Source organism: Nycticebus coucang, chromosome 4 (assembly GCF_027406575.1).
Source record: "Nycticebus coucang isolate mNycCou1 chromosome 4, mNycCou1.pri, whole genome shotgun sequence".
Taxonomy (NCBI): domain Eukaryota; kingdom Metazoa; phylum Chordata; class Mammalia; order Primates; family Lorisidae; genus Nycticebus; species Nycticebus coucang.
In genome coordinates this window covers 26,012,311-26,031,167 of record NC_069783.1, presented here as the reverse complement: position 1 = coordinate 26,031,167, position 18,857 = coordinate 26,012,311, and the positions used below count along the sequence as shown (strand labels likewise).

The following is an 18,857-nucleotide window of genomic DNA, read 5'->3' as shown; positions in this document are numbered from 1 at the left end:
TGTTATATCAGACATGTGTTTGATGTTTTTAACTAATCCCCTTTGCTAGGTTTGTAGATTTCTTTGTTTTTTCTCTTACATACAGAGCTGCATGAGAGTCACTATATATCAGCTTTGCATGCTGTGAATTTTGGTAGCATCAGTTTAGAAAAGGAATTGCAGGATCAGAAGTCTTTTGAGAAAAAATAGAACTTTTGTAAGAAGTTCTTGCTCCCGGGCGGCGCCTGTGGCTCAGTGAGTAGGGCGCCGGCCCCATATGCCGAGGGTGGTGGGTTCAAACCCAGCCCCGGCCAAATTGCAACAAAAAAATAGCCGGGTGCTGTGGCGGGCGCCTGTAGTCCCAGCTGCTCGGGAGGCTGAGGCAAGAGTATCGCGTAAGCCCAAGAGTTAGAGGTTGCTGTGAGCCGTGTGACGTCATGGCACTCTACCCGAGGGCGGTACAGTGAGACTCTGTCTCTACAAAAAAAAAAAAAAAAAAGAAGTTCTTGCTCCGTACTGGTAGCTTGCTCTGAGCTGTGCTCAAATGCTGATGAATGCAGATTTGAGGATCATATTAGGTGAGCAGTGAGTGGTGTTTCAGTTTAATTCTTAAGAAAAATCAGGAACTCGGGCGGCGCCTGTGGCTCAGTGAGTAGGGCGCTGGCCCCATATGCCGAGGGTGGCAGGTTCAAACCCAGCCCCGGCCAAACTGCAACAAAAAAAAAAAAAAAGAAAAATCAGGAACAATATATTGATTGGAAAACCTAAAACCAAGTGTGTGTCAGAACTCTGAACAGTGAGGGCCTTTATGCATAATTGACATCTGCGAGACCTTGCAGAAGTGGAAGAACCAATGAAAGAGCCTGTTGCCAGGCTACAAACTCCAGCAGAAGCAGAAGAGATGGGTGGACAGGCACGGGTGTCTGGCTGTGTGTAAAGGACAATATAATAACAGTAATAATCTTTCACATTTATTCCACACTGTACAGTTTACACTGGGCTTTACATTCGTTTTCTAATTTAAGCTGTACAATAACCTTGTATAAAAATATGAAGAGCCAAAAATGTACCAGAGAATTTCTGTGGGTGGACATTCTGGATTCTAAAATAACAAAAATGTGGGAATAGTGTTAGCCTACACTGGACAAGACCCACTGACTGAGCCAAAATGTTAAGTGAGACCAAGGAGGGTACTGAAGTAGACTAGATGGCCTCACCAGGCTGAGCGTGGACAGTTTCCATTAGCCACCTACTGATTACCTTCTCCCCAAGAATGTGGAATGGATCAGAGCCAAGCTAGCTACGTCAGAGCCACCTGGAGAACTTATGAATGTGCAGATTCCCTGGGCTTACCCCCCAGAGATTCTAACTCAGTGGGTTTGAAGTAGACCCCAGAAATCAAGCATTTAAACAAGCTCCCCTGGTGATGATGATGTGCAACCAAGTTTGCAAACCCCTGCCCTGGAAGTCTCTGAGAACTGCAGCTGGAGAATTTTACCCTGTGGATCCACAGTCAAGTGGGATGAGAAAAAGATCAATCAATCTGGTTGAGTAGTCTAGTGAATAAGTGTTTTGACAAAGAGGGATCTTCCTATGAATGTAAATTTTTTAAGATTTTAAATACATACACACACATATTTACAAAGTTCCACTCCAAAAGTTGTTTTACAGTATTCTAAATTGGGATTTGGGGCATGTGTTGCTATGGACAGAGTCTAGGCATGGAGAGGAACAAATCCTGAACTTAAAGCCAGAGGACCCTAGGTAGGGGCCCCGCTCAATGACGTCCCAGGATATGACCTTAAACATATGATCTCATTTCTCCGAGCTTCACTTTTCCTCCTTCTGAAAAATGGCTGTGACATTGTCATTTCTCTATTTCTGCTATCCGCTTTTATCCTTCTCTTACAGTCTTTTAGTCTGAACTGGCACTCAGCCTGTAATGGCATTTCTTTTCTCAATCTTTCTTTATGTTCCCAGATTGCTCACAGAAGCCAAGAATTTATAAGCTTGTATGCACATGTGTATGTTTGCAGGAATAATTATGACATATTTGGGAGACATATAGGTGTACAAAATTTGGCTATTTCCATGAGCTTTCTACTTATTATTATTATCTGGAAATTTTTGAAGTCTAATTTGTCTCTTTTCTATCATCTCTTTTTTTCTTCCCTAGAAAATGGATTTATGAACTCACCTTCCAGCTAAGCACATAAGTAACCCGCAAAAATGTTCACCAGCCTGTTTGTTCATATTCAGACATGACCTTTCTTGCCACAACATTTTTACCTTTTTTACTGTTCTTGTTCCCTTGGCTTAACTCTATAATCACCTTGGTTGTAAATATTGATGCTTACCCTTGAAGCTGAAATGTTGTAAAGTAAAAAGTAGAAAAAAATGAAAATAAGAAGGCTGGCTATCATGGAGATTGAAATTATACACTTTTCTACATTTATAACCAAGTGGATATTTAATCCAATGAGAACAAAAATGGTCGCACTGGAGATTTCCCCTACTGAATGTCTGGAAATGCACCATGTTAAAAATGATAACCACTGAACCCTTTTTCCATTCCTTTGTAGTGAAAACATTGTTCAACCCAGCTCCTGCCATTGCTGACCTGGATCCTCAGTTCTACACCCTCTCAGATGTGTTCTGTTGCAATGAAAGTGAGGTAAGGATGAATTGCTTTGGTTATTCTATGAGAATATGAAGGACTTTCAGGCAAGTGGATAAAGCACAGAGGCAGAACTAACCACATCAATCTTATGACATGATGAGGCTCATGTGAAAACAGATTTTTCATTTTACTAGGATGTGTTACTGAGTCACCCCCATAATCTGGCACTTACCAAACCTCATTTCTTTTAGTCTCTTGCTGCCCTCACACTATTGGTCTTTTGTTTTCTTTTCTAATTATTTCATATTCTGTAGACTAATAGCTGAGTCACCAGGTTTAGCAAATTAAAATATAGGATGCTCAGTTAAATTTGAATTTGAGATAGATAATGAATAATATACCTAACATACTTATACTATAAAATTATTTATTGTTCATCTGAAGTCCAAACTTAACTAAGCTTCCCATTTTTTAATTTGGCAATCCTAATTAGTATACAACCCCTGGAGCATTTGCTACTTCCTACAATGATGGTCCTAAGACAGCAATGGTGAATAGATGTGGGTTCTCCATTGATGCCATGGAAAAGACCTTGCTGGCCACTCCATTAAAGGCACATCTCAGTCCATCTGAGTGTCTTAATACATACTCTGCACAAGATATCTATCAACATACTGATATTGTACCACTCAAGCATTTTGGGGGATAAAATTCCAATATTTCTCTCTTTTTATGAGCCAGACAGCATTAGACCAGAGTTCTCTCCCATAATTATGACACAGGTGTACACATTGGTGAATATAACATGCAGAGAAACTAATTAATGAACTATAATAGGCCATTTTCCATTTGGTTTAAGGGATGAATGAAGATTTCTAGGATTTCTTGACCTGCTTTCTTGATAATTTCAACTCTCAGAACATAGAGGAAACAAGAAAGAAGACTGCTACAGGAAACTAATTTTAACCACAATAATTATGCAATATTTCTGAGCAAACTACCATGTTAGGAAAAAGGAATTGTGAGAAATAGTGACCATTTCACAATAAGGGCTTAGATCACCCTCAACTGCCACACTGGCTTAAATTTCCCTGTTAGTTACTTAAAGAGCACTCTATTTCTCAAATATTCATCACAGCTCAAATACATAATTTCTTCTCTCTTCTCCATTAAATTGCAAGTTCCATGAGAACAGAGACATCTTATTCACTATTCCATCCCCAGTGGCTATCTCTGTATATATATAGTTATCTATTGCTGCATAATAGATTACTCTCCAAATGCAGTGGCCTATAATAACAATAATTATTTATTGTTACTAGTGGTTTCTGTGCATCAGAAATTCAGATAGGGCACAACAAGGCTTGACTCTGCTTTGCAATGCCTGGAGCCTTAGTAGGAAGACTCAAAGGCTGAGGCCTAGAACCATCTGACGTCTTCTTCACTGACAAGCTTTACAGTTGATGCTGGTTGTTGGCTTAGGGCATAATGGGTCTGTTGGCTAGGATACTTACACATGGCCTCTGCCTGTGACCTAGGTTCCTCACAGCATGGTATCTAGCTAGGTTCCATGATCCAGCATCCCAACAGAGAGCACCAGGTGGAAGCTATGTTAGGTTTTATGACGTAGCTTCAGAAGTCACACAGCATCCCTTCTGCCCCTTTCTTTTGACTGAAGCAGGAAGGTCCACCCCACCTCCCAATAAAAGATTGTCATTTCACAGTGTAAAAATAGTATGTACTGTATGATGTAATACAGTTACCTTTGGAAAAGTTACATAGTTGGCACCTAGGAAATGCTTATTAAATAAGTGAATGCATGAACGAGTGGATGAGCTCTAGTCTTTAAGGAAATCAGTCTCAAAAACTTAATGGAAAAAAGAAAAACATGAAAAACTTAATGTTGACCAGGCATGGTGGCTCACATCTGTAATCCTAGCACTCTGGAAGGCCAAAGTGTGTGGATTGCCTAAGCTCACAGGTTCAAGACCAGCCTGAGCAAGAGGGAGAACCTGTCACTAAAAATAGCCAGGCGTTGTGGTGGGTGCCTATAGTGTGCTTTTGTGAGGCTGAGGCATGAGAATCGCTTTAGCCCAAGAGTTTGAGGTTGCTGTGAGCTGTGATGCCACAGCATTCTACCAAGGGCAACAAAGTGAGACTCTGTGTCGAAAAAAAAAAAAGAAAGAAAGAAAAACTTAATGTTCTTATGAATGAATTCAAATCATGATAAAAATTAATACTTATGATACTCACTGTGTTCTAAACACAAACTATTGATAAATATAAAAAGAGACAATGAAAAATACTCACAAGCTCAAAAATAAGACAAATAACTCCACAAACCAAAACGGAACAGCCTCACAGTGCATGCAGCCCTTGATATGCTGTTCACCAGCCTCAGAAGTAGGCAGAGGTGGTAGGAAATTTGCCTTGTATGGGTCATGGGCACTAGAGTGTGCCACCCTTGGGAGACTGGAATAGGGCCCACTGTTAGAAACCATACATGCTGGGCTGGGGTCCCCTGCTGACAATAACAGGTAGAGGAATCTGCTACCCCTGCTGCCTGAGTCTACAACCTAGTAAAGGCTTCCAAAAGGAAGAGATAGGAGGATGGAAACAGCAGGAAATAAGCCAGGCCAACCACTGCTTAGGGACTGGATTGGCAGTACCCCAATAACAGCAGAACAAGCACTCCATATTGCCAATATAACCTGACTCTGGTTTAGAGACCCTCATGTGCCTGGTGGATGCAACTTACAAATCCACCAGAAAGGCAGGGATAAGCCAGGTGAGAGCTGCAGTGTGAAGACTTTCCCAGTCAGAGTGAGCAAAGTGAGCCTGCAAACAAGGAACCATAATGCGACAGAACTTGCCCAACAAAATCAACAGTCTAAAGATGAATTCACCCAAGATGAAACTCAAATAATAAAACAATGAAAAAAGACTTTAAAATAAGTATGATTGTGATCAGCATTCATTAACAAAGAAGACATTATGAAAGAAAAACAAAACTGAAGCAACACTATATGAATATGAGGTATAACCAATTAGAAATCTTGAAAACACAAGCAGTTATTAAATTTTTTAAAAATCACTCATTGGAAAAATAAACATGAGATTGGTATGAAGAATTAGTAAATTGAAAGAGGATCTTTACCAATTCACCTAAAGTTAGAAAACCCAAATGACCTCGAAAGGAGCACAGAAAGAAAAATACTTTTAGATATTAAAGGAAATTTTAGAGGAAGAAAGCTTGAGAGCCTTCACTGCCTCAGAGTGGAGTGAAAGAAGGAAACGGAGGGAACTGAAGAGAGTATCAATATTAGAGGAAAAACTGCTAGATGTTTTCTATATTTGAAAAAAGGCGGGCGGCACCTGTGGCTCAAGGAGTAGGGCGCCGGTCCCATATGCCAGAGGTGGCAGGTTCAAACCTAGCCCCGGCCAAAAAAAAAGAAAAAAGGCGTGGGCCCTCAGGTCAAAATATTACAAAACTCATGTAAGATAAATATAACTCTGTACTTACATATATTTTAGTCAAACTGTATAAATTCAAAGATAAAGACAAAAATTTTTTTTTTTTTGCAGTTTTTTGGCCAGGGCTGGATATGAACCGCCACCTCCGGCATATGGGGCCAGCGCCCTACTCCTTTGAGCCCCAGGTGCCGCCCTACAAAAAATGTTTTAAAAGACAGATTCCATATAAATGACAAGAATATCCAGCACTTCATTGCTTATAAAAGAGGGAAATGGATAAAACCTAAGTGTCCACTAAAAGGAAAATAGATTTTATTTAAACTCTAGTGTAGGGTGGCGCCTGTGGCTCAGTGAGCAGGGCGCTGGCCCCATATGCTGAGGGTGGCCGGTTCAAACCCAGCCCTGGCCAAACTGCAACAAAAAAATAGCCAGGCGTTGTGGCGGGCACCTGTAGTCCCAGCTACTCTGGAGGCTGAGGCAGGAGAATCGCCTAAGCCCAGGAGTTGGAGGTTGCTGTGAGCTGTGTGATGCCACGGCACTCTACCGAGGGCAATAAAGTGAAACTCTGTCTCTACAAAAAAAAAAAAAAAAAAACTCTAGTGTATCTGCAGTGTGGCTTTTTATAAGGAAAGAAAGAGAGATACTTATATGAACATGAAATAAGTAATGTTAAGAGAAAAAGCACATTGCTTAATAATATAGATGGAAGATACCATTTAATTTATTTCAAGAAAAATACCTGAAGCAAATAAGGTAAAATGTTAAGACTTAGTAAAGGTGGATGGTTGGTATGTGGTTGGTTGTTGTATTTGCTTACGTTAACGATTTTTATAGTAAAGAATATTTTTAGGCTGGACGCAGTGGCTCACACCTATAATCCTAGCACTCTGGGAAGCCAAGGCAGGTGAATCGCTTGAGCTCAGGAGTTTGAAAGCAGCCTGAGCATGAGTGAGACCCGTCTCTACTAAAAACAGAAAAATTAGCTGGGCATTGTGGCACATGCCTGTAGTCCCAACTACTCTGGAGGCTGAGGCATGAGGATCATTTGAACCCAAGAGTTTAAGGTTGCTGTGAGCCATGATGATGCCATGGCACTCAACACCAGGGCAACAGTGAGACTTTGTCTTAAAAAAAAAAAGGCTCAGCGCCTGTGGCTCAAGCAGGTAAGGCACCAGCCACATACACCTGAGCTGGCGGGTTCAAATCCAGTCCAGGCCTGCCAAACAATAATGACGGCTGCAACCAAAAAATAGCCGGGCATTGTGGTGGGTTCCTGTAGTCCCAGCTACTTGGGAGGCTGAGGCAGGAGAATCACTTGAGCCCAGAAGTTGGAGGTTGCTGTGAGCTGTGATGCCGCAGCACTCTACCCAGGGTGACAGCCTGAGGCTCTGTCTCAAGAAAAAAAAAATATATTTTTAAAAGGTTTTTAGAAGACTCAATGTTTCTGAAAAATAGACCATCCAACTCAACAGACATAAGTGATCCCAGTAATGAAGATCAAGGCAAAACTTATTATTTTCTTTTTTTTTAAGTGTGGCCACACAGTATAACCAGTTCAGACTGATAAGGTCTATGCAAAAGATGGTAAGAAGGGCATGTGGTTAGGGTTGCGAAACTTGTGCATTCTGGGAAAGCAGAAGCCTGGAGTGAGTAGGCACTTGTAGTATGATTTATACACAACAGAAAGGGTTAACTTCAAAGACAAACACAAGGAGGCCTAGAACCATTCTTAGGAAAAGATAGTATATGGTTAAAGTGTCATGCAGAAAAGACAAAATTTAGTTATACATTTTTTTGATCAAAAAGTATCATATAATTTTTCTATACAGTGATTTTTAAACTGCCTGTCTCAGAACCACAGAGGTTAACAGAGATGCAGAAGGTTCCTGGGAGTCAAGGGAGCAGAGTTGGAGCCTTTCTCCAGCAAAAGACCTGTTTTTTTTTTTTTTTTTTTTTGCAGTTTTTGGCCGGGACTGGGTTTGAACCCACCACCTCCAGCATATGGGGCTGGTGCCCTACTCCTTTGAGCCACAGGTGCCACCTCAGCAAAAGACCTTTTTATATATTCTGGGAGAGAAAGACTGATTCTGTTGAGCCTCCCCTCATTTTACAAATTGTAAGTGAGTTGGAGAAGGCACAGAATTAGTGAATAGTAGAAGTCTCCTGAATGCCAGTACATTGCTTTTTCTGCTACATAACTGCCTCTTCTATACTGCTTCCATTTTCTCTGTCAAAAACAAAGGAAATGAGTAGCCTGCAAACATGGAAAGCTACAACTATCAATAGTAATATGAGAAAGGCCGTGTAGCCGAAGAGAGGCCTGGGAGAATTAAGTGCTGAAATTTATAGATGCAATTTATACCAAAATCATTGACAATGGCCCTGTCCTTCCTCCTCCACAATGTTCTTTTCTTTCTTTTGTAGAATTCTCTTTGTTCCCCCTAACTCTTCATTATGAAAATTATAATATGTACAGGACAGTTGAAAAAGCAATACAGTGAACACTCTACTTTCCCCTAAATAGTTAACTTTTTGTTATATTTGCTTCTCTCCTTCCCTGTATGTATTTTTTTTGTTTTTGTTGAAAACTAAGGAAAAGCAAATACATTTTGTTTTTGTTAAGAGTAAACTACAGACAGTACGATACCTCACCCCTAAATACTTCAGGGTACATCTCCTAGGAGGAACCACAATACCATTGTCATCACACCTAGGAAGACTGTCAGTAATTCCGTAGTATCATTTGATATCCAAGCCATATTCAGATTTCCCCAGTTGCCCCAAGAACGTCTTTTATAGCGAGCTTTCGTTGTCATTGTTATTGTGCCGCACCCCCGGCATCTGGCCATGGTGGGATGGCTCTGTCCGCGTTGTAAAGTACGTGGTTAGGCGGTCTGTGCTCCCCGGAGCGTTACCCCCAGTCCCCCTGGCTTGCAACAGCAGCGCATAAGTTGCCTAGCATGCCTTTTAGTGAACGTAGGAACTCATGAGGTGCGGCATAAAAGCCTAAAACCTGTCTAAAACCTGTTTGTCAAGTTTAAATGCCTGATTGTTTTAAGGAACTGAGGATAAACACAATGACTTACTTGTCCATAATCTCATATAACCAAAGGAGACTTAATGTCTCCAAGGGAGCACGCTCCCACCATGAATGTCAGTGAATTGAGACAATGTATTGAGAGAATGCAGAAAACGGCAAACAAAATGTTCCATCACGATATGCACACCCACCATCCACGGTACCTCTCACAGAAAAACTTTTCTCTAACACAACATGCATTATCACCATCTGCAATAAAACTTTACTTAGAAAAACATCTTACTTCACTAATTTTCATATGTAACACAAATCAATAGAGTAGTTTAATGTTTAACAAGCAATTAACTATGAATCAAAATATAGTTACTAATTAGAGTAAAAATATATAGAAGTAGTCAAGCATTATACATAAAAGAATATGTTCAGCTGTTTTTAAAAGAGATCATAAGAAACTGAGAACAATTACAGAACTAAGAGAAGTTACAAGCCTTGACATTCCTAGATAAGGGGAAGCAACCAGGTGTTACTAATGAAACCACTTCCCTAGAACAAAAACCTTGAAAAAATAAACCACCTCCCTCCAAAGAGCAAAACCTTGAAAACATATAATGCATGATAAACCACATATGGAGACACAAAGATAATTGGAGACACAAAGATAATTTGTAAGCATAAGCAAAATAATGATTACATTGTTTTAACCCTGGAAAGAAAATGTATAAATACCAGACTTAAAAATCAATAAAGTGCAGCTACTTTCTTCATCACCCGTGGTGTGTAGTAGTCTGTCAATTCACCCTGCGTCGACCTTTCAATCCACCTGTAACGTTCACCCTGAACACCCTCGGACTGAGGCCCAACGACTGGCGGTCCGCGACATTATTGCTGTGTTTTATTTCTTTTCCTGTGCCGATATCCATCAGGATTCCCATTGGTTTGGTTCTTAAAAGAACCAAAAAGAAATGGGAGACATTTTCCAAAATATAAATACAATCTGAAAGTGCATCCAGGTTACTTATTTTCATTGCTGTGTCTTTTCCCTTTTGTGTGCTTCAGGCTGAGATTTTAACCGGCCTCATGGTGGGCAGCGCTGCGGATGCTGGAGAGGCTGCATCAGTGCTCCTGGAAAGGGGCTGCCAGGTGGTAATCATCACCTTAGGAGCTGAAGGATGTGTGATGCTCTCACAGACAGAACCTGTCCCCAAGCACATTCCCACAGAGAAAGTCAAGGCTGTGGATACCACGGTAGGGTTTAAAATTTAAGAATCATTTTTAAGCCCTTGAAAATCATTATTTAGTAATCTGATTAGACACTGCACCTAAATATTTGGATGAGATAAAGGCCTATGTCACAGAGGTGTCCAATCTTTTTTCTTTACCATACATTGAAAGAATAAGAGTTGCCTTGGGCCATACACTAAATACGCAAACACTAACTTAAGCTAAGGAGCGGACTCGGCACCTGTAGCTCAGTGGCTAGAGTGCCAGCCACATACTGGGGCTGGCGGGTTCAAACCCAGCCCAGGCCTGCCAAACAACAATGACAACTACAACAACAACAATAACAAAAATAGCTGGGTGTTGTGGCGGGCACCTGTAGTCCCAGCTACTTGGGAGGCTGAGGCAAGAGAATCACTTAAGCCCAAGAGTTTGAGATTGCTGTGAGGTGTGACACCATGGCCCTCTATTGAGGGTGACATAGTGAAACTCTGTCTCAAAAAAAAAAGCTAAGGAGCGAAAGGAAAGGTCTGTGCATACTTTTCACAATATCCACCACAGATAAGCAAAACAGTCCTTAAATAATCTACATGTGGCCGATAGGCTGTGGGGTGAACACTCCTGATCGGAGGTGATATGTTAGAAAAGAACAATCAATCAGGCAAGAGGACCGTATCTCAATCCCTCTCTAACTCACTGTGGGACTTTACACAAGGAATTTAACTTCTGTGAGCCTCAGTTTCCTCATCCATAAAATCAGAATATTAGTAAAATTATACCTGTTCTGCTTATGTTTATTCATTTATTCATTCTTTTAATAAATAGGTATTTATTGAATGTGTATCAGTCATATGCTAGGTGCTAGGGAGATAATAATGAATAAGACAAAGTCTCTGCCCTTATGGGGCTTAGATTCCAGGGGTCATCAAACTACGGCCCGCAGGCCACATGAGGAGGTGTGATTGTATTTGTTCCCGTTTTGTTTTTTTACTTCAAAATAAGATACGTGCAGTGTGCACAGGAACTTGTTCATAGGTTTTTGTTTTTAAACTATAGTCTGGCCCTCCAATGGTCTGAGGGACAGTGAACTGGTCCCCTGTTTAAAAAGTTTGAGGACCCCTGTTCTAGACAGTAAACAGGTAGTCACATCTTACAAGTTTCTCATGTGGAATGAATGGCAAGGAGCACTGGTTAGCAGCGTTCATTCTTTTAGCCAACAAATAGTAATAGCTAACATTAACTGTGTGCTTGCTATGTCTCTTTCGCCAAACTCATGTAATCTTTACAATGATTATATGAGGCAGGTACTATTATAATCCTCACGTTACTAAAGAAATTTGCTCAGGATCACATTGCCAGTAACAGAGCGGGGGTTCAAAACAAGGTCTGTCCACAGACATTTTTTACGTAAGGTACTGTGTTAAGGACAAGTGTGTTAAATAGACAAGTCACGGTACAGAGTAGAAAGGAAACAGGTTAGAAAAAAGGTACATCCTCCCCTTAAAGCTAGAGAAATAAAAATGATTTATTTATTGTTACAGTAACAAATTCTAACAAGAGCTCACCAGGTGCCACAGCTCTCACCTATAATTGCACTAACTTTGGGAGGCCAAAGTAGAAGAATAACTTAAGACCCCATCTCTGCAAAAAAAATTTAAAAATTAGCCAGGTGTGGTGGCACACGTCTGTAGACTGAGGCAGGAGGGTCGCCTGAGCCCAAGAGCTTGAGGTGGTAGTCAACTATGATGACGCTACTTACTATACTTTAGCCTGGGCAACAGAGAGAGACCCTGTTGCAAAAAAAAAAAAGAATTCTGAAAGGTAACTAGAAAAGTAAATAAACTTCAGGGATAAGAAGCCAGATTTGAAGAAAAGAAGTTGAGGGTTTTATTTATAAGAAACTGATAAAAAATTATTGATAAAATATATTTTGATTTGCTTTTATGCTGAGCTATGACTTTAAGATATGGGTTATTTATTAGAAAAGACTGATCTGAAGTTACAATGAAGTTATGGATATAAATATGTTTTGAAAAATATGTAAGTGCCAGAAATGCTTATATAATATGAAATTAATATCCTGGTTGCCTTTCAAAATGTGTTTTATTGAGTATTTGATAAATTGTCCTTGGTGGTGTTATTCTTTTCATATTTAGTCATTGCTGAAACCATTATCCTTTTTTTCTGTTTCATCAAGATGGACAGAAACCTGAATTTGAGAGGTTTTTTATTATTTCTGAAATCAACTCTCCATTAGACTAAAACTACTCTAAGTCTGAACTAAAGTGAGAAGACTTTATTCTTCTCTTGCTAAAAGTGAAATGAGAGGTCCTCAAAGATGTCAGACCTACATGGACACACAAAGTGGCTCAGCCTCTAGGTTCAGTGTTTGTGGTCGTCACTGCCCTTTTTGCTTGTAAGCACCAGAAGCACAACTCTAACAGGCTTATGCAGGAAGAGGGATTTATTAGGTGCACATAATTTGAAAACTGGAAGATACAGCAGAATGCAAAGGCTAAACGGGTCATTGAGACTTGCTTACTCACTCTTAGTCCCTGTCAGCTCTCCTGATAGTGGGCTAATAGCTCGGGCAGATCCTCTCTAGTCCATGGTCTCTGGCAGTCCCCTGTCCCACACTGTGCCCCATATCATGTCCTCATCCCTGGTGTCAAATAAAAATCAAAGAACTCTTACCAGAGGATGAGGAAGTAGACGTTGGTCAGACAAAAACAGCTTGTGCCTGCCACAAAACAGTCATGTGGAAATGCACTACTTGGCCATGTAATTAAATTAGGGAAAAACTAGCCTTGGAAATGTTCAAATTAGTAGTGATGATCCTCAAGGTAATTTCATCTGAGGATTGAATTTCATAGATCCTAGCTGATCACAATTTTGAGAATATTAAATACAGCAACGTATACTGAGAAAGTTTTCACGTTTTGATGATACATTTTGTGCCCTTTCATTTGTATTCATAGCACTCGCAGTTAGTTTTTAAGTTTCAGGAAATTAAATACATTTGGAGGGTAAAAGATCTGGAGTCCTCATCCCCTTTGTTATTCTGTGGAAGCAACCTGACAGAGTGGAAGGACTCTGAGACCCAGGGGACCAGAGGTCTAGTCCCTCATCTCCTTAAAATTTGCTGTCATTTAGGCAAGTTGCATCACTTCACAGGGCCTCTGACACCTCACCAGTAAAAAGAACTCATTGCATTAATACTGTGAACCAGCCAGGGTCATGGTGGGGAAGCCCCAGCCATGGGGCCACATGTGGCCTTCTGGATCTTGGAATACAGCCTTTTGACTGAATCCAAATGTTCCTTTTTAAAAAAGGAATTTGTTATGTGAAGTTTAGTTTCAGTCTAGGGGCCACTCAGGGACCTAGAGGACCACAAGTTCCCAATCCCTAGAAGAAATAGTGGAATATCCAGCATGTTTAAATATATCTAGAGATTTTTAATTTTCCTATAGAATATGAAGAGGAATTATTGGTACATAGAAAACTAAGGAAACTTTTTAAATAAGGCAGATTTTTTTCCCTCTAGGTCATTAGAAATCTAAGGAGAACAAAGTATTATTAAGTAAATATAATCTTTGTACATCACAGGCTGTAAATGCATAGTCATAACAATGAAAATGTCAATTTTTGATTAACCAACAATGAAGATTATAATCATATTGTAAAGATGGAAGGATAAAGTGAGTGTGTATTTCTGTGCACAGGAGACAGAAGAAAACTAAATGTTCATCTTCTACAGTTGGAAGTTAAGAAATAATACCTAAAACTGATTTTTTTAAAGAGTAGTTAAACATATTACCATAAACATAAGATAAATTTGAAAAAATTGCTAAAAAAATTTAAAGTATTCACCTTGTGGAAATGGGAATAAAAGGGATTAGACATTTATACTTCAAGCCCTTATTTTTTGTTTGTTTGTTTGTTTGTTTGTTTTTTGAGACAGAGTTTCACTCCGTTGCCCTCTGTAGAGTGCTTTGACATCACAGCTCACAGCAACCTCCAGCTCTGGGTTTAGGCGATTCTCTTGCCTCAGCCTCCCAGTAGCTGGGACTCCAGGCGCCCACCACAATGCCCGACTATTTTTGTTGTTGTTGTTGTTGCAGTTTGGACGGGGCCAGGTTTGAACCCACCACCCTCGGTATATGGGGTATGCACCCTACTTGCTGAGCCACAGGCACTGCCCTCAAACCTTGTTTTTTTAAACTATGTCTATGAATGACTTTGATTTTAAAACAAAGAATATTAACATACCCACTTAAGTGGGCTATAATAAAAGAAATAGATAATAAATATTATCAAGGATGTAGAGAAATTAGAATTCATACATTGCTGACAGGATTGTAAGATGGTGCAGCCACTTTGGAAAACAGTCTGGAAGTGCCTGAAAAAGTTAAATATAAAGTTACCATATGACCTAGCAATTCTACTTCTAGGTATATACCCAAGAGAAATCAAAAACATGTGTCCATACAAAAACTTGTACTTGAATGTTCGTAGCAGCATCATTTCTAATAGCCAAAAATTAGGGGAAAAAACAATGTTTATCAGCACATGAACAGATAAACAAACCGTGGTGTATCCATACAATGGAATATTATTCAGCCATTAAAAGGAATATTGGCACAATGTTTCAACCCTGGGAGGCTAAGGCAAGAGGATAACTTGAGTTCAGGAGCTTGAGACCAGCCTAAGCAAGAGTAAGACCCCCAACCTCTATCAAAAATAGAAAAGATAGGCTCGGCGCCTGTGGCTCAAGCGGCTAAGGCGCCAGCCACATACACCTGAGCTGGCGGGTTCAAATCCAGCCCGGGCCCACCAAACAACAATGACAGCTGCAACCAAAAAATAGCTGGGTGTTGTGGCGGGCACCTGTAATCCCAGCTACTTGGGAGGCGGAGGCAGAAGAATCGCTTGAGCCCAGGAGTGGAAGTTGCTGTGAGCTGTATTGCCACGGCACTCTACTTAGGGTGACAGCTTGAGGCCTGTCTCAAACAAACAAAAAAAAAATAGTAAAGATAAATTAGCCAGGCATGGCAGAGCACACCGGTAGTCCCAGCTACTCCGGACGTTGAGGCAGGAGGATTGCTTGAACCCAGGAGTTTGAGGTTGCAGCAAACTATGATGATATCACTTCACTCTACCGGGGGTGACAGAATGAGACTCTGTCTCAAAAAAAAAGGAACAGTGAGACATGCTATGATGTGTATGAACCTTGAAAACATTGTGTGAGAAAAGCTGGACACAAAAGGTCACATAATGAGTGAATCTACTTTTATGACATATCCAGAATAGACAAATCCATAGACACAGACTATTGATTGGTGGTGGCCAGGGGCTGGGGGAGAGGGAATAGGGAGAAACTGCTTCATGGAAAAGAGGTTCTACTTTGGAGTCGTAGAAACATTTTGAAAATAGACAGAGGTGTTGGTTGTACAACATTGAGAGTATACTAAATGCCACTGAATCATATATGTTAAAGTGGTTAAATTATTAAGTAATAATTTTTTAAAGGAATTGAGTACTAATCAATGCTATGACCATAAAAACACAGTGAGTGAAAGAAGCTGCCATAAAAGACCACACACCTCTGATTCTCTTTATATGAAATATCCAAAACAGGCAAATCTGTAGAGACGGAAAGTTAACTGATGATTGCTAGGGGTGGGGGGCGAGATGGGGAGTGACTGATAATGGGAATGGGGTTTCTATCGAGAGTGATAAAAACACTCTGGAATTAGTGGTTATTGTTGAACAACCTTGTGGATATGCCAGTAACCACTGCAGGGGATACCTTTGTAGAGTAAATGTTATTTGTGAATTATATCTCAAACAACAACAAAGCCCCATCAAGGCACTTCACTAAAGAACAGATATTCTTGTGATAAAGACTCTGACCCTGAATTGCTCTGCTGAATCTACTGAATGGGTAAGCATTCTAGTACAGCAAAGGTGACACGGACTGGAGACCAGGGGAGTTATTTTCTGAGCCCAGAATTTCCTTCATCTTTTCTATACTGTCTTTGTCCTCTTATCCAGCACTCTCATTATTAAAATTCTTGGCTGTTCTGCACACAACCATTCAGCCTCTTTGTAAGTCCAGTAATGGGGAGATAATTCTCACAGTGAGGTGAGGAACTCCCAGGGAGGCATTTTCTTCTGAACAAATGGGCTCCTTCGCATTTCTGTATGGAGAAATACTTGCTCTCAGTGGGTTTGTAGCCTTCTCGCTTTTCTCCTCCTCCCAACCCCTTATTAAGAAGTCAGGGATGACATGAATGGTGGAAACATCCTGAGTTAGTTGGCATGTTGTCCACTTGAGATAGACAGCCTGCCTAGGAGAAACCATTTCCTGTTCTACGTCAGCGCTCCTTCAGACTGCTATATTCAGTTTTGCCTCACTGTTAATAGTTGGATATATCACTTCTATTTTTACATCTGTTTCCCTGTTGTACTAGAGTGAGATGATGGCAGTGGCTGCAGATGTCCTCAGCTCAGTTTGGAAGGCATGACAGATGTGTCTCTATCCTCATTTCTATATGTTTTCTGAATCTCTGCCTCGAAATGACAGGCATGCACATCGGCCCCACCTCCGTTCCTTTCAACCTTCAGGTTAAGGGCTTCTTCACCTGCTTGTGTTCAGAATTGCACTAAGGAAGCACTCCATTATCAGACACACAGTTAAACATGGTTTATTTCAGGGTTATTGTGCTAGTGTGATATAATATATCGTAACAGTAGTTATCCCTGCCCTATCAGCTTTAAATTCTTAATATATGTTACTTTTCTTTATATAAATGCTTAAGTCCTAGAATCTCTAATAACACTTATTTCAAGAATCCAGCCCCATAGGCTAAATCTGTCTTCACAAGAATCATTCACTGTATAATAATGCATCATAATTCAGGGTACATAAATATGCCAAGAATCAGCAAAAGCCAGGAATATGGGAACTCATCTTTCCTATTTTCTTTTTGTTTTGTTTTTGTTTTTTAATGTTAGAGACAGAGTTTCACTCTGTTCCCCAGGATAGAGTACAGTAGCTTCATCATAACTCACTGCAACCTCAAACTCCTGGGCTTGGGGGATGCTCCTACCTCAGAGCCCCCACCTCCTAAGTAGTTAGGATTACACATATGCACCAACATGCCTGGCGGATTTTTTGTAGAGACAGAATGTTGCCCAGGCTGGTCTTAAACTATGAGCCTCAAGGAATGCTCAGCCTCCCAAAGTGCTGGGATTACAAGCATGAGCCACCATGCATGGCCAATATCAGTTTTTTATCTAATAAATAACTATTGTTTCCTCCAAATTTTTGACCTTTCTCTGTTGATTCTGCCAGCCACTCTGCAACACACCTTTGGAAATCATCTTTTAGAATTGCCTGACAGCCCTCATCATCACCTTTATCATACTGATTACTTTATTGGGTTTTTTCTATTTATGAAATTAATATATGCTTAATGTTCAAGAGGAGAAAGAGAGCAGACAACACAGAAAGGTACAGAGAACAAAGTCAAGTATCCAAGCTCGGTGCCTGTAGCTCACACAGCTAGAGCGCCAGCCACAAACACCAGAGCTGGCGGGTTCGAATCCAGCCCGGGCCTGCCAAACAACAATGACAACCACAACTAAAAAATAGCTGAGTGTTGTGGCAGGCACCTGTAGTCCCAGCTGCTTGGGAGGCTGAGGCAAGAGAATCGCTTGAGCCCAAGAGTTTGAGGTTGCTGTGAGCTATGATGTCATGGTACTCTACCCAGGGTGATAGCTTGAGACACTGTCTCAAAAAAAAAAAAAAAAAAAGTCAAGTGTTCAGAATCCTCCCACTCAGATGTAACTGTTAACATTTTGGTGCAAACCCTTTCCAGATTTTTTTCTGTGCACATTCATGTACTTTTGAATACCTACTGACAGCAAATTCTAACATTTGTAACATCAGAAAATACTATATGTAATTATGAGAAGCCTCTACAACTCAAAAAAAAAATCAAATATTTCTCTAGAGTAATGTAAACAGGCAATTCACTGAAGAAGAAATACAAAAAGCAGAAAGAAATGAAGTAATCCTTAACATCATTAGAAATCAGAAATACATAAGTTAAAATAACAATGATGTGGGCGGCACCTGTGGCTCAGCAGGTAGGGCGCCGGTCCCACATGCCGGAGGTGGTGGGTTCAAACCCAGCCCTGGCCAAATTAAAAAAAAAATAAATAAATAACAATGATGTGCTCTTTATTGTCCATAAGGTTGGCAAAAATGAAAAATGATATCAAAGTCCAAATAGATTTAAAAACATATACTTTTATACGATTCTGGTGAGAAGGTAAATGTATGCAATGTTTCCAGAGGGCAATTTGACAGTACCAATTTTTAAAATATACTTTCCTTTTCATCTAGAAAATCTTTCTAAGAATCTATCTTGGCCAGGCACAGTGGTTCATGCCTGATTGGAAGGCCAAGGCAGGAAGATCACTTGAGGCTTGGAGTTCTAGGCTGCAATGAGCTATGAT

The 18,857-nt window shown here is 40.3% G+C and overlaps 1 protein-coding gene across 3 annotated transcripts in view; it reads left to right on the top strand.

The window, feature by feature from the left end:
• RBKS (ribokinase) overlaps window positions 1–18,857 on the top strand; it is a 114,564-nt gene that overhangs the window by 64,620 nt on the left and 31,087 nt on the right. For all 3 annotated transcript variants that reach the window (XM_053587210.1, XM_053587208.1, XM_053587209.1), the window contains 2 exons: window positions 2,562–2,653; window positions 10,170–10,358. In XM_053587210.1, the coding sequence (XP_053443185.1) occupies window positions 2,562–2,653; window positions 10,170–10,358 (281 nt within the window). The remainder of the gene's footprint in view (window positions 1–2,561; window positions 2,654–10,169; window positions 10,359–18,857) is intronic.